At 40.3% G+C, this 17,086-nt stretch overlaps 1 protein-coding gene across 1 annotated transcript; it reads left to right on the top strand.

Moving 5' to 3' along the window:
- Positions 1 to 5,704: 5,704 nt before the first annotated feature.
- LOC145990187 (UPF0728 protein C10orf53 homolog) lies at positions 5,705 to 14,458 on the top strand. The gene is made up of 2 exons (XM_083125847.1): positions 5,705 to 5,852; positions 14,238 to 14,458. Exons 1-2 carry the CDS (start codon positions 5,759 to 5,761, stop codon positions 14,420 to 14,422), a joined length of 279 nt encoding a protein of 92 aa, XP_082981973.1. The 5' UTR covers positions 5,705 to 5,758; the 3' UTR covers positions 14,423 to 14,458.
- Positions 14,459 to 17,086: the final 2,628 nt, after the last annotated feature.

Genomic DNA, 17,086 nt, shown 5'->3' with positions numbered 1-17,086 from the left:
TGTTTCCGTTTGATTTTATCCTGATTTAAACCAACTGTACGTCTATTTCCCAAAAAACTTACATACTATAAATATCTCTATGAAAAACGGTAAAATTTTGCGAGAAAAACGCAAAAAATTCGTCTTGTTGTTCCTTTTGAAAATTATTGGTCGTGATTAGTCTGAAGTGCATATATGCGACGTTTTACGGAAAAAAATTATCTATATAGAACAAAATATCCCTAACATTGTTTACATGAACTTCTATCGTGAAAATCAAATTCTGATGGCTATATGCGTAACTAAACTGATCCCATAAAATTTTAATGAACGACCGCCACTAATGCGAGAAAATATGCAAAGCCTATGGTAAGTGTTTTCTGAGCTTCCAGCGTGTTCAAAGTACTCGGGAGAGAGCTTGAGTGCAGAAAAGGAATTTGCAAATTCAGCTGCAATGTATTTCTGCTTATCGTTGCATTCCGACGTTGCTTGGACTTAACTGACTGAGTTCTTTACAGCGACAGGCGTGATCGGCGACTTCGGGGAAGTTCGGGTTCCGTTCGGGATAGCGAACGAAAAAATCGCTGCTCCGGGCAGCGAGCAAAGGAACGGAGGAAGAAAAATGCAAGGCGATGGTTCGCTGATACATTGAATGACGCGTAAAAGTTTACAAAACTTTAAATTACTATGAACAAAGTCTAATAAGCGCTGCGAGAATCGAAACGGAAGTCAAGGACTTTTGAAAATTACATCATAGGCGGAATGGAAAGGGAAAAAATATCGTCGCGCTTGCGACAGTGTGTTACTAGAACACTTCCGTGCTCGTAATAACAACAGTTGGGAAGCTGTTAGCAAACTAAATGACTAATAAACCTTGCATAAGGTACAATCAAACGTAAAAAATGAATTATACTTAAAATTTAAATCGTAATTAATATAAAAATTCTAGGTGAACATGAAGTCGTAGAAAATATGGTCTGTAAAAGATACAACAGGTTCGGTAACCTGAAAATTTGGCTTACTTTCTGCTTTTAAAGTAACACTTGAAACTTTCTCGACTTTTACTGGTGACTGATTCGCAAATGACTCTTTAATTTTTACAACTGGCTGAACACAGTGTGAAATAGGCAATTCACTTTCCATTTTGCGACTGTTTTGAACAAAATTAGGACCCTTGCTTACGGCAAATTTCTGAACTCTATCTTTAATGGATAAAATATTCTTCGGCAAATCTATATTGTCGTCTTTAGTGACTAAACTATTTCCGGATACGTCTTGAACTTCTTGTTGTACCCTAGGTTGAATAATAATGGACTGAGGGAGTGGAGGAGGCATTGGCGGGTGACTCGTTTTAAATGGTACCACTTCAACAATCGGTGCAACATCGTCGTAAATCTGATCAATGGGCGGTGGATCATTATTAAGTTTGCTTAACTGTAATTCGTTGGTACACTCATGGTCATAAGTAATAGATTTCTTGCGGCGACATTGAAAATAACAGATTATGAAAATGATAAAAATACTAATAATAAATGTTGTTAATAATAAAATTGTAATTATATTATAAGGATAGTCAAAGGACTTGTTCAACAGATAAATAAAATTAAAAGCTTTTACGTATGGAAGAAATCCGTTTAAAATAACTAAAATCGCAATGATTTTCATGTTGCTTAGGCAATCAAAACAAACAGTTCTTCAAAGCTAACACGTACTTTAAGCCTGCCTAGTCTAATTAATAAATATTTTAACTCAACTTTTAATTATTTCTGACTCTAGGCTCAAATTATCTGCGTGATTTATTTATTTAATATAATTTATTTATTCTCTAAATTTATTAGCACTGTTTAACTTATCTTATTTTAAATTTTACTGCAAACTTATCTTATTTAATTTCAGGTGTTAACGTTATGTTTAAATACTTAAAATTAAACGAACTGTACTAAGGTACAAGGTAAAGGAAAAATTGAGTCTGATTTACTCCTGACTACCTGAAATAAAATAATAATTATTATTTATGCGATCTTTAAATGCATTAAAATACTAACATCACTAAAACTTGAAGAATCTTTAATTCTCTCAACTCATTCTAAAATATGCTTAGCATATTATTGTGGCAAAGTTAGAAACTAAAACCGTTGTGGTTTAATCATAATCATTCTGCGATGGCAGAATGGATTTCCAGGATTATCGGTTGCAATCCAATATCCGAAGGAAAATACTTGTTAGTGGAGCGCAATAAAATCTTGACGTCGACGTCTACATATTCATATAATATAAATATTCTCATAACTGGCGCTTAAAATAAACTTTGCTAATATAATCATATACCTTCTTCTGAAGAGTAACTATAAAATTCTAGTGATGTATTCGCTGAGCTAGTATTGTTACATACTGCAAAAAAACTTTTGTGCCTAAAGCACATTATTAAATAATAAGTCTGCTTTTAATTGTGAATATTATTAGTGCTATTTTATTATAACTTATTATTATGTCACGCGAGTGGATTTAAAATATTAGACCTGTTTCACTTTAATAAATGCCGTAACTTAGAGCAAACTTGCAATATTTATATTTAAACTTTTAAAACAATCTGCATTTTAAAGCTTTTAACATTCGAAGCTACAACGTGCTAAGGATAAATATTCAACTGTCAAACGAAATGTTTCGGACAGGAAAAAAAAATATAAATATATATAGTAACAAAAAAATCTCGTTAATATGTGAGAAACGTCCACGCCATGTGATGCTCTCATAATTCTCTTCTAGTTATTCAAAATAAGTTGGCTGTGCCTAACTTTGCTTAAAGCATATAAGTATATGTATATCTGTGTACGGATTCATTCTCGTCACTACTGCTTACCTGTGAACGGACATCTCTCGTCACTGCAGCCTATTTATACATCTATTACTTCTCAACTAGAACTTTTAATTAATCGGGCGGTTTATACCCTAAATCACGGTACGAACATTGTACATGCGTGTCGAGGAATATAATTGGCGTTTTGTTTCTTTTCATATTAACATGAATTAAAATTTTCAGGCAATGTATGCGTAAGTTAAGGTAACATAAGGCAAGTGACTATCTCGTATAAACTTGACTATCTCCTTAATCTAAGCTCCCTTCATGAGGTGCTAGGAGACTTCAGTCATTAAGAATATAAATGAGTGGTCCTCGGGGCCTTATTCGTTCCCAAAACTATATATGTATAAAAATGTAATATCCTCTTTGCAATAATCTTAGCAATCATAGTTCAAGCATTCTAAATCATTTACAAGTTACGGTCAGTTTTAAACCAAATTTAAATTAATCTTTTAATGAATCTCAATTATTAATAATAACAATAACAAAAAAAATGACTCAGAAAAGCATACTCTCTGCTATGACTCGTTAAAATGCACATAGTGCTGATTGACTCTGACTCGGTGGCACTAATTTATTTTCCTCATTCATAAATAACTTTAAAATCCACTTGTAATCCACGTTATTAATTAATTAAAATATTAAGGGTAAAATCGTTTACTGTTCACTGTAGCTTACTGCATCCTCATAACCAACGTTGTAATAATTTTCGTATTCAAGATTATGTAAAAAAAATTCTAAAATCACTGTCAATGCAAGAAATCTTCAAATCTAAATGCCTTATTCTTATTCCTTATTTAAAATTCTGGATGGTAAAAATTTCCCAGGTGGGAATTTGTCGTAGCCATGGTACCGGGTTCGTGAGTGAACCACAGAGCTACCAGGAGCAGATTGATAGGGAATCGTCCACGGACGTCCCTGGGCCGGCCACATTTTTGATGACATGGGCCTCCCTAAAATCCGACATCGAACCTTCCGCCACGCGGAATGCCGGACGCTCCTGATACCAAATTGCCAGCCCGACGCGGATAACCGCGACGGAGCTGGGGCGCAGGTTCCTCCGCCATTTACATTTTGCGGGTGACCGACTTTGACTTGAGGTCTATAGGTTCCATCTGATTCATCCTCAAGTTAGAACTCGACATCTATCATAGCTTAATGGTTTTCCCCCTCTGATATTAGCATTAAAACACGTGTAACTCTATAAATTCTCTACTTTTAAATACGTGCGCAGCCTGTTATTCATTTAATGTTTTCATTATAACTTTCATCCTTTCTTTTCTCTGCCTAGAAATGAGAAAACCTATCTGGAGGATGAGGAAGCCTCATTTAAAATAAAATGTTATTTTTCTTTGCGTTTCCGCCTGAGATGAACGAAATCGGGCACAAAAATGGCATGACGGTTCTATGTTCTTAGTTTTCATTTATTTCAAACTGAAATGAATGAAAATTCCAGCACCTCCATCCACGTAACGTACTCTGAGTACGTGGGATCGAACCAAGAACCTTCACCATTGAGGGGGGTGATGTAGCTCGCTTAATCATTCATCCTCCTCATTTGAGCACTCGCCCTTCAAGGTAAGCCTAATGGTAATGGGCGAGAGGTACTAACTACACACTTGGAAATGGCAAAACACAAGCTTTCGGATTTATACCTTCAAGTCTAGATCAACATGGTTGGAAGTAACAATACCTGTCTGTCTCTGATGATACAATTCCCCGCTGATAGCTGTTCATATCGAAACGTGTTTGATGGCTCAATCTCCTCAGTTCCTTCTTGTTCGGCGATTCCAGGCAAAAGACCCCACACCACACGTTGCTCTCTGTTTTGTTCTCTTTCCTCCTTCCCTGGTCGTTGCCCTGAAATACCAGCTGATCAGCACCTTAACTCCAATAGACCAGGAAGGATTTGTAAATTACTGATGTGACATTCTTTGAATGCCTGAGAGAGCAACGGCTGGCGACAGGGGTTATGAATTCAGGCTAGCTATAAATCTCAATGTAGAAGAGATTGATACGATAGTTAGGAAATGGTATAGCTACTCTATCCTTCCAATTCCATTTTCATTGATGGGGATAAAAGCATCCCCGGTAGGGGTAAAAATCATTGTCTTTTGCGGGTAAATCCCGGGCAACCCTCCCCCCGTTAATTCGCACTCTGCTTATCTGCACCATTATGTTAACCAAAGCGTAATGAGGAAGGGTAGAAACAATTAAACTGAACACTTCTAGGTTGATTGTTGAAATTCGAGGAAAGGATATTGTATATACGTAACTAATAAATAAGTATATTAAAACGTAGTATCAAATACAGTGAATTCAAACTCGAAATTGACACGAAAAAAAGTTCCAATTATCCAAAATTCAAATTAAAAAGACTCGACTGTACATGTACAATAATAATTTAACACACACATAGACATTTTCCTCCAATAAGAGTAAAAATCGGTAGGTGAATATCAAAACCCATAGGTGCATGGCGTTCCTCGTCCCGTCCCTCTTGTCGAGAAGTCATTCTCATTCTATTGCCTGCTTTCCGCAGGCAGACTTTTAATATTCCCAATTGTTTGTCATCCCTGTTGGGAGATGACGACCGAGTTTTATCAAATATTTTTAGTTTTATCCAATGTTTCTGGATTCATCCACAGTCTGTGAGGAAGCTTTTAGTATATTCTGACTTTTTATTGTGTTGTGTTTGTCCCTTTAGAACCTTGCACTTTTAATTTTTTCAAACAAGTGAAGCATCAGGTTAATGATGTCGCGAGTGTGGCACAAAATGACGCATTTTTATCCACCAATCAACGCGCTTCTGCAGTCTTGGGTACACACATTATATATCATATCTTGAAGAAATCAAAGATGATTTTGGAAACGTGAATAAAATTTCGATTAAATTGCAAAGGTATTTTCCTGAGAGCTATGCCTGTCAACGCTCTTGTGTTGGTGCATTATGGACCTTATAACAGTGCAGGGATAATTCGACATAGCCCTGTCCGTATAAAAACACTGTTGGGTAAGTAATTGAGCTCTTGGATATAATTTTTCTTTGTTGTTGGAAAGTACTTATTATCAAGGCTGAAAACGAATTTTGAGCACCAGCTATACTCTGTCCGAGGAATCTATGGAGCAAAGCCGCACATAACGGTATAAAAGGGGATAAAGTGAGTTGGAGGAGTGAAGTAGTGCTCGCTGCTGCTAACAGCTCGTAACTGCAATCTCTTTCCCTCTCACACGTTCAATGTTCCATTACTCTCGAGTCACTTCTTGCGCAGAGACTGGTTTAGTAATGGACCTTGTGGTAACATCCTCGCCTTGTAATCAAGGGGTCCTGGGTTCGGTACTCGGTGGAGGTTCAGATACCACTTTAAACTGTAGGTCCAGTAGCCTATACGTGGGTTAAGTCATAAGTCATGGCAACTATTTTTTTTTCTCGCGAACAGGGGACAACACTAACAATCTAAGATCTAAGTTTGAAAGTGTATGGAATGTACTTCTGAAAGAAGCCACCAGATGTTGTATGTGAACAAAGGTGAGGTAATAAGCACGCACCCAAGTTCAGTTGGTGAGTGACAGCGTTCGAAAATGGAGGTCATGAAGCAGGAGCAACATTCGTACGTTAAAATAGCAGTTCTCATGCCATCCAGAGCTACGGGAAGCACTGGGTGTGCATGACATGCCCTATCAAACAGTGGATAACGTGGTTGATTACTCGGAAGGTTGTTAAACAGTGTAGTCTTGTGTACTTCATGTTCATTCCATAATAAAACACTGTTGTCCAATGTCCTATGTTCTGCCTGTTCCTTACGAGAGTCTCCTGCATTCAGACTTCATCTGGTGGCTTCATTCGAAGGTTCATTCCATACACTTTCAAATGTACGAATATCTTAGATTTTTCGTGTTGTCCCCTGTTCGCGAGAAAAAAAAATAGTTGCCATGACTTATGACTTAACCCTCGTATGTGCCTAAAGTGGACTTAAAACAAAAACTTATTCCAGCTTTAAAATGAAGCTATCACACACTCCTTGATGTCTAGAACTAATTATGAATCATCAGTCCTCTTTGATCACTTCTGAGGGCGTGCCTAAGCATAGGGCGATCACCCGCCCTCGTGACTCTAGTTCGTTAATCCTCCACTGGTTGCAATGCATTCTTCGAGTTCCAATAAATTAGGGGTGATCTCAAGACTAGAGCAGTGACGCAACCACGAGGGGGGGGGGGGCATCGCCCGCCCCAAGCTTGGACTGAAATGAGTTCATGGGGGTCAAGGGGGGCAAACATTGACGGCCAAGTGTACCTGGAGGGGCCAATTGCCGCCCGCAACTTCAAATTTTATGCAAATAAAAATACTTTTCGTAATATTTTCTTGCCCGCTCCGCTCGCAATCCTGCTTTTCTTAGTCTTATCAAGTTCAGAACCGTAGCAAGGGGGCGGCGGGAGACGGCTCTGGGCGCCGAACGATCTGAATGAAAATAAGTTGTAAGATTGATTTTTGGTTTTAAGTCCACTTTACGCACTGAAAGGCTAATCGGGACTGGACTTACAATTTAAAGTGGGATCCGAACCACTGTGCCATGTGCCTCCACCCTTCATTACAAGGTGACGATGTTACTATTACACCATCGGGGAGGTACAAAAGTTGTAAGAAGAGAATGCATTGGCGTCTCGTGAAATTATTTGCGCCCTATTAAATCAATATTGATTACAGCCTGCAAAAAAATTGGATCCAAAAATTTTCTTGCTCGCTTCTTCTTCTTCTCTGTAATGCATTCTAAATTTCTATGTTGCATATATGTGAAACATATATCGTGCATGAAAGTTATACATGTTAATGTAAGAAAAGAATTATATTTGGAATGCATTTATGAAGCATTTTCTCTCTTTCAAAAATAGTTTGTGTGCTTGTTTTCCCTTATTAATTTGAAATTGAACGTGTTTAACGCCTCTGGACTAGAGCATTCTCTGCCTCTTGTTTTTGAGGAGATATGCCTAGTTTTTAATCACGTATCAAGTTGAAATTTCCTGTCTCGTAGGGATGGTACCAGGAACGAGCTAGACCTCTGTAAAGTCCAGCCGAGAACGATACTTCGGTACATATTGAAAAACTTTATGTAAACTAAATGTACTTTACTCTGCGGCTTCTTCAGCCATACCAAGCAGACATCTATCCAATTGACTGCTCTACAAAATGTAACTTGTTGAGTGCAGTTTTGGAAATGATAGGAATTTAACATAATTTGAAGGTGCTTATTACGAATATGCAATCCATTTTCCCCATCAATTCAGATTTTTTGCACAAATTGTAAAAATAAATTCCAAATATTGATATTTGCAGTGGTTCCGGCAAAAGAACGGCGTTGGAAATTTTATTTTTTTCTTCTCTGTCGAAAGCCATGGAGGGTCACATGAACAGCTGAACGAATCGGCTTTGTCCAGTTGCCGTGGTGAGGGGGAATTCTCGTGGTAGTCTGTGTTGCCAAATATTTCGTTTTGGGTCGTTTTCGGAACAGGTGGCGCCCTCATCAAAGCCAGCACGGCGAAGCCTAATGGTTGCCGCCACGTAGCAAGCGAATGGGTCTCCGATTCCACGCCTGTCCCTGAAATGCAAGCGAAGGGGGCATGTTGACAGGAAGAGGTGTCGTGTGCAACTGGACAAAAATCAGGCGTGTAGCAATCGGTAGCAACACCGCTTTCCCCCCTTGAACCGGAGGCGGAAAGTTTGGGTTTCCTCAAGTCCATTCTTTGACCGGGCGGACTTTACATACTTTAGCAGCTAGATTTTTCTTCCAAAACAACGGGAATTTTCACAATAGATTCGAAATGTCATTGGTGAAACATGTTTAACTCATGCCCGTTTCTGCCTTTTCCCCTGGAAGCTCCAAAAAACAGATTTCCTCTCGTTTGAGTTTTTTCTCTTTTAAGACCACTTTATACACAGACAGGCTAACCAGGACTGTACCTACACTTTAAAATTGAATCCGAACCACTATGCACGTCCGCCGGTTTTCGATCCCGGAACCCCTTGCTTACAAGGCGACAACATTGCCACTACGCCATCAGGGAGGCCCTCATGATTCCTCATATACCAACGTCCAACAGCACTGTTGTAGGGTCCGTGGTCACATCCTACACCCTCGATTTCGCAAGGATTTTTTTTTTAATGAAGATTGTGTGTTGCAAATTCTGAAGAACAAGATTTTGGAGCGCGGAAACAAGTATTTACGACTGTACAGTCGTTTAAATTTGAGATGTAGCCGTTTGAAGTTGCGAGGTAGAACTGTACTTTCGGCCATGTTAGTTTCGTAGCACTCGTACTCTACTTGCGGCCATGTTAGTTTCGTTGCACCCGTACCGATGGATATATGTAAAAGTCGGGTTTTCAGGGCTATCCCCTAAGAATTTCATAAAAATTGCTGGCTCCAAATTTTCCGCCGATTCCAGGCTCCGCCCCGGGGAATTTAACCTACCGCCTTCTACCGCTATCGCGGCCCCGCCATTTTCTATTAAGAGTCCCTTTGGAAGGCATGTTAGAAACTGGCCCCAGCCACCTGCCGAACACTATTTTTACCAAAAAATTAAACCTCAGAAGTTAACTTACCTCTTTATCACAAGGCCAAGCACTGAATTGCGGGTCGAAGTTAAGTCGTATGTTAAATGTCTTTGTTGTGCATTTCCACAGAATACTACCCTTCCCTTCCTAACAAGTCGCAATTTATCCATGATGGAAGCCCTCACAAACCGTGTTGACGTTACGTACGCTAGGAATTTTAATATTACAAAAACGTAAGTTTTGTAGCACGTAGATGTGAAAAAATTACCTTCCGCGCTATTATGAAACACCCTTTTCTTAGAAGAAACTTATATTTTGACGAAAATATTTTAAATGTGGCCGAAGTCGAGGGTGTAGGATGTGACCACGAAGCTCTGTTGTATTCCAAAGACCCTGAAACCGGCGCTCTGTGTGACTGATTTCCTGGTTAGTTCACGCACGTTAGCAAGATAACTTTGTATACGTGAATGCAGGAAATGGACCTTGGGTTCAGTTCCCTCTTCTATTCCGTACTTCATGTCATTGCCTTCCCTGCTACTAGAGGAAGGGTCTGTTGATTGATTGATTTGGTGTTTTAAGTCCACTGTATGCACAGTAAGGCTAATCGGGACCGGACCTACAGTTTAAAGTGGGATCCGAACCACTATGTACCTTCACCGGGTTCGAACCCGAAACCTCTTGATTACAAGGCAATGACGCTACCACTGCGCCATCTGGGAGGCTCCAAAGGAAGGGTCTGTATACAGTAGTTCTTGTGGTGTCCCGTGTCAAATCCATTAAGTTTTCAAACAGCAAAATTATTGTAGAGCAGTAAGTCTATTTTGTTGATGATTGTGGTGATCGTGAGGCTGTGTCGCGTGGTTGCATACATACTCATAAAATAGAATTTCGTGTTTTGAGGGCACGTTGTGTTGTGTGTGTGTGTGCTTGTGCCGTGACACACAGTTTGTGTTGCGTATGCTATATACAAGTATTTTTCTAGACTCGAGACTCCGACAGGCGTTTACAACTCGAGGGGAGACCAAGTGTCCAACAATTTTCATCTTGCCTCGTCTCGACACCAGCCCAACTGTCTCGTTTGAGGTCTTGTCTCAATTTATAAGAACCTGTCTCGGCCTCCTTCAACCTTTCTGTTTCTCTTATTGTATGTTACTGTTCTGCCCCTTGAGTTAATCGTGGCGTTGAAGATGGATGGTGATCTGGACGGTGGTACAAACACAGGGTTCGTACCTTGCACCTCTGGATGTAGCGCGTTACGCTGACCACTCCGCCACAAAAATCGGTAAGTTTAGGTGTCATGTCTAGTCTAAAAATAGATAGCATTGGCAACAAATATAGCGTATCGCTTCACAAACTTTTATAGATTCCCTGTCCCCTCCTACAGTTTGATGCCTCATTAGAACGCTAATTTTGTTCTGTACACCGTCGCAGTTATATCTGGAGCAATGCCACGCAAAGCTTCAGAGAAGGGGAGGAAATCTAGTTGGCAGAGCGAAGCAGTACACGCTGCTGCGAAGGCTGGTAACTGCAGTTGCTTTCCCCCCTCCATGCAGTCGAGTTCCCTCTCGCGTGTTCATTGGTGGAGCCATCTAGCGTCACTACTTGCGCAGAGACTTCTTTTCGTTTGCTTGCTCTAGAGATAGATGGGACAGGGTATAGGTACAAATTTAAAATATCTAACAATATAGTCAGTGTTCGGAAAGTTACTTTTTAAAAGTAATGAGTTACAATTACAGATACTGCTTTTAAAAAGTAACTACTACTTTAAAAGTAACTGTGTTACTTGCAGAGGCGTCTGCTGAACGCATGCGGTGCATGCGTCAATTGTGGGAAAAGAATGATTACTTTATTTCACTTCAGATCCAAGAGTAATTCTTTCTATATTACATTTCTTGGTTTGATTGATTGATTTAGTTTATTTTACTTCGCGTTTTGTGCCTCTTGGCTAATTTGCGAAGATGGGGATGAGTGATGAAATGATGAAATTGATGAATCGACATTCACAAACAACCAAGCCCGACCGGGATTCGAACCCGGGACCCTTGGCGTTGCAGCGCGATGTGCTAACCACTCGGCCACAGGGTCGGGCTACATTTCTTGGATCTGAAGTGAAAGAAAGTAATCATTATTTTCCCACAATTGACACATGCGTTCAGCAGACGCCTCTGGTTACTTGAAGTTACTTTCTGCTGGAAACTTGCAAATTACATACAATGAATGATCATTAATTGTAATAAAATAAATGTAAGAAGAATTACATGTGTTTTATGTATGCATGATTTGTAAAATAATAAGAACAACAACAATAATAACAACGAAATATAAATTTCTATGACTGAAGGGAAAGATATGAAATCTTACTCTGCCCCCTGAGAAAAAATCCTGCTGGCGGCAATGCTTCCAAACACAACGTATAGTCGACGTGCTAGCTTCGTTAACGACCGGCTGGCTTTGGAGTCCACGGAGCACGCCCACCATCTGCAACAATCACTATCAGAGCACAGTGTTGCCACACATCTACTCTACGCCACCTTGTCCCTCCGCACATAAGCACCTTCCCACGGTCTCCACATTGAAGTTGCAAAGTACGGCAACAGCGTATCCGCAGTCATGTGACTGAGACTCCACGTGGAGTAAACGAGCAGAATGACAGCTGCGCCCATTGGTTGAATGTGATTGGACGAAAACAAGTCGCCCGCTATTTATCACCACGCACGTTCGTGGCGGCGGCTGCCTTCAGTTCTAGGACGTTTACGAAGTAAACGCGCGGACTATACGAAAACGTTTCCAAGTTTGTTTTACATTTGTGACGCTTGCCTGGCTAAGGCAACTAACTAACCCGGTAAGTTGATTTATAAGTTAATGGAAGCGCGTGGTAAATATACCCTCGTTAGCGCCCGCTCCATGCAAGGGTCACAAACACCTTCCGACGCCACGTTTCCGTTGGGTAAATATGTTCCAAACACGTAAATCACCAACAGAAAGGCAACGTCATGTTCCGCTAAACGCAGGAATCCGAGGAACGGTCAAAAATCACGAAGATTCCGTTCCAATTACTACTTTGCTTATTTATGCTGTCAACGGAAATTTTCCTGTAATAAATGACGACACACACAAAAAAAAACTTAATCACAATAACACTCTTAATACTAATTGATTAATCAGGCATGCATAATTTAATATTCACTGTAATCTCCAAAAGAAGAAAAAAAGGGGGGGAGAACAGTCAAAAAGGTGTACCCGACTTTAACCATTCAAGGACTGTATCCTTGTTCTTATTAAAAAAAAAAAAAAAACATATATGGTATATATTGCATTCTTTCAATGTGCTCAATTTAACTCCAATGGTGAGAAGCAAGCAAGAAAAGATAAAGGAAAAAATACTTCAATTTTAACCTCCTTTTATTTCAACAGTTTTATATATCTTGATTTCTCATTAACAACGTGAAAAGTTAAATATTATTACATGACCCTCAACCTCTCTTTCTAAGAGGGAAAAACTATTCTTTACAAAACGAGTACCAGGAACACGTCCAATTATAAATCTACGTTCCCGTAACTGTACTACTTAACAAAAGGCAACACAATGCCCATAACAATCTACGGAGGTGTTCTTCAATAACAATGAGTCCTTAACAACTACGTACAATCACGCATATGTACATTACATATATATGTATATATTGTGCATGGCTTTGAGGCTACTGCTTAAGGTGTTCGGGGGATATGACTTATTAAAGAGGGAAAAGGGGAAGAATTACAAAAAAATGAGCAGTGTAATTTGACGAACGCGATTTAAAACGTCGCTTCCTATCTTTCAACAGGATCTATACAGCAATTCCTTGCGTAAAGAAAAACAAATTTATTTTCTTGTGTCACAATCGATTATTCAGTCTCCAAAAAGCATGAGAATAGTCAGCTAATCGCTCTTTCTTTGGGATTGGACTTTTATACGAAATATTGGAGTAGAAATGCCTAACGCTTCTTGTTGGGCGTACTTTGACTTGGCATTATTATCAGTTCCAAAAAAAGGCGTGCATAAATTATTAGAGTTCAGTATCCGAAGCACTGTACCAATATACTCGGCACGTTAATTTGTATCCAAGAGTCAAAAAAGGGGGGGGGGGGGGTAATGTGTTGGAGAAGAACTCCGAAACAAACAGCTCGCTGAATAATCACACAAAAAGGGAGGGTAATTGTATAGTTCAAAAAGGGCAAGTCGGTAACAGGATCGAAATCTATAAACGTCCACTATACCTTAATGCAATCCTTCTGATGGTCCTTATCACAACCGCAAGCACATGGTCTGGATCACGTAACTGCATTCGTGCGCCTCTTCACGAGTCTAGAAATCGTGGCTTCCAAAGTTGTATTCCCATCTCACCATTGCAATACGTGGGCGAAGGAATTGCGTGCAGGCAAGGCGATCCTGTTCCGCTGCCAGTCGACTGTATGTGGCTGTTTCGAAGACCGGATGCGAACTGTGTTACTGACGATCGGGTATCGTGCAAGAAAAAAAGGGGAAGGGGGGAGGAGAGTATAGTTTAGCTTATCTACGACAGATGGCAACACCATCGAAATGCCGTAGCGTTATCGTATTTTGCGGTGGAGAGTTTATTTTCTCCGAAATAACTCTATAGACGTACCATAAGGTACGAGTAATATTCCTTAATTGAATATATTATATTTGGAATGTTACAAAATTTTAATCCCACTTTAAGCTCTACTGTTTAAAGTGTAGTCCGAATTGTGGATCTAATTTCATATTCTTTATTCACGGTTCGGAGTTGAATTTACTTACGTAAGCATGGAACTGAGTGTTAATTTTCCTTGTACTGCTTCTGCCTTCAGATAAGATGTTGGGAGCAGGCCACAGCCTCTACCTCGTGCCGTCCATCCACAGGGACCGCGTCGACCTGGAGGTGAACGGAGAGAAGGTGTTCCGGTGCAAGATCTCTGATATAAACTGGTACGACGATTGTAAACCAAATCCAGTAGTTTTGGACGCACTGAATGCAGTGGAAAATGCCTACTGAACGAGGGAACAGATAAACTGTCATGATTGGACGTAGCAGTGCTTTTGCACGACGCTGTAAATTGTTCCAGTAAATGCATTCTATCCAAGTAACATAACTTGCTGTTTGAATGTTATTGTTGTAGATGGTGTTCATACACGCTGTGGATGGGAGATCTTTCAGTGGCGAGTTTAGAAATGTCATTAAAGCCGGTTATCTTGAAACAACTGCGAGAAAGTTAAGCATTAAAGTGAACACGCTCATGTTAATTCCTGTTATTCTTATTCCGGTATGAATTTTGTTTTCATTTTGCCGGCTTCTGAGCCATAATGATTGATTGATTTGGTTTATTTTATTTCGCTTTTCTGCCACTTTTGACTAATTGCGAAGATGAGGATGAGTGATGATGGAGACTCACGATGAACACCCATGCCCAGGCCGGGGATATGAACCCGGGGCCCCTGGGTTCGTAGCGCGCTGTGTTAGCCACGGACGTCAGCTTCTGAGGCATAACACCATGTGAAATATGCACCCTGCAGCCGTTCGGGAGTTAGGACCGATAAAATTTTGGAGGATGGACCAAAGTGATCCTAGGGTCACTTTGAAGCCTTCCTACAATTCCGTTCTGTTTGCGATATCTCCTTTCGTATTTGAGATATTGGCGATTTAAGGATTTCTAGGAATTTCATATTAAAAGTAGTCCCTTCTTGATGGTAAAGAGAACTTAAATAGTGTTGATGAATATCTTCCACTCATTTAAACGTCATGGTCGAGAATCGTTGCCAGTCTACAGGTTGCCACCTTTCACGGTGCACCCACCATCTTTAAATATAAAAAAATACGAACGAACGCAAAGAATAAAACTAGTTCTGGGGTTCTTGACATTTCTGATTGAATCTTCTGTAGTATCTGGTATCAGTTTGTTTCTTTTCTCCAATTCTCGCCTTTATTTATTGCTTACATGACTGCATCTTTTTACAGCTGTTATATCTTATTTTATTTAAACTATCATGTCGTATTTCCACATCAAACATCAATAATGTTTGTGACTTTTCTTTCGTCTTCGCTTGGCGCCATCTGCTACTAACATTAGTAACTATATTGTTATTGTGCTAAGCGGTGTAAAATAACCGAAACAAACTAGAAAAATAAGGTTTTTGGTTGTTTTACATTGCTTTACAACCTCTGTAGATTAATCGTGAGTATGAATGATGATTACATCGATGAGACACTCGCAAAGAACGCCCGTGCCCAGAGCGGGATTCGAACCCGGGGTCCCTGGAAGTGCAGCACGAGGTCTGCCCTTCGATATGCGACTTAACAAAGCAAACTAGCCTGCCTCCGTGGCGGGGTGGGTAGCGTAACGTGCTACGAAGCCAAACGTTCTAAGTTCGGACCCCACGTTATGCCTCTGTCCGAAAGGTACAAAGTGCAGACTTTGAAGTATGGTCTTGTCGGAAGTGACGTCACCTAGTTCAGTTCGAAAGCGCCAAGAACAGAAGGACGCAAGTACACAGCGTGCAGTACAGATGGTTGGTTGGTGACCAGGTCACGTGGTTTCCACACTCGTTGTTCATTTGTTCAAAATCACGGAGGTAGAAAGCGAGCAGCACAGGTAGATATACGTTATTGGGCAGCAAGTTGTTGGTTATAAGGGTGACCCATAAAGAACGCCGGATTTGAAATGGACGCCATATTTTTTTTGTTTGGTTGGCAGCATTGTTTATGCGATTGTTGTTATCAGTTATCATTGAGGTTTTGTGTTGAGAAGCATTTCAGTTGTTCTACTGTTTGTGTGAGTTGTTAACGCCATGGAAAGGTACAGTAAGGAACAGCGAGTTTTGATTGTCAAAATGCACTACAAGAATGGTGAAATTTTCGCGGTGACTGTTCGGAAACTCCGTACGATACTTGATCATCTTCATGCACCGAACGAATCAACTGTTCTTAGGTTGATCACGAAATTTGAAGAAACTGGATCAACACAAGACATCAAAAACCCTCGAAGTCGCCAGAGTCAAGCAAACGTTGATGTTGTGCTTGATTCTGTTGCTGTGAGTCCTGCAAAATCGTATCGCCGTCGTGCTCAAGAACTGCATATGGCGCCAACAGCAATGCAAAGAATCTTGACGAAAGATCTGCACTTGCACGCGTACAAAGTGCAGTTAACGCGGAACTGAAACCAGCGGATCATGGAAAACGACGGCAATTTGTTGACTGGATCCTTGAAAGGGAACGAGAGAACGAGGGTTTCGCAAAGCTCATCATTTTCAGCGATGAAGCTCATTTTCATTTAAACGGGTTCGTAAACAAGCAGAATTGCCGAATATGGGGATCTGAGATCCCAAGAGTGCAGGAAAAGAAATTCATCCTCAGAGAGTTACGATTTGGTGTGGGATTTGGAGTGGGGGGTTGATGGGTCCTTGCATTTTTGAAGACGAAGAGGGAAATGCTCTGACAGTGAATGGAATTCGTTTCCGTGCAATGCTAACTGATTTTCTTTGGCCTCGTTTGCATCAAGTGAACATCGAAAATGTATGGTTCCAACAAGGCCACACTTCAGGAGAAACAATCAATCTGCTGCGTGAGAAGTTCCCGGACAGAATAATCTCGTTGCGAGGAGACCAAACCTTCCCACCTCGATCTTGTGACTTGACACCAGGTGACTTTTTTTGTAGGGGTACA

This window comes from Lepisma saccharinum, chromosome 7, assembly GCF_977018435.1.
Source record: "Lepisma saccharinum chromosome 7, izLepSacc3.1, whole genome shotgun sequence".
Taxonomy (NCBI): domain Eukaryota; kingdom Metazoa; phylum Arthropoda; class Insecta; order Zygentoma; family Lepismatidae; genus Lepisma; species Lepisma saccharinum.
The sequence above is the reverse complement of the archived record's forward strand: the minus strand, read 5'-3'. Positions and strand labels throughout refer to the sequence as shown.

Coding starts and splice junctions, on each gene's coding strand:
- LOC145990187 (XM_083125847.1), top strand. CDS start 5,759: ATGCCTGTCAACGCTCTTGTGTTGGTGCATTATGGACCTTATAACAGT. Junction 5,853..14,237: donor CCGTATAAAAACACTGTTGG/GTAAGTAATTGA, acceptor TTCTGCCTTCAG/ATAAGATGTTGGGAGCAGGC.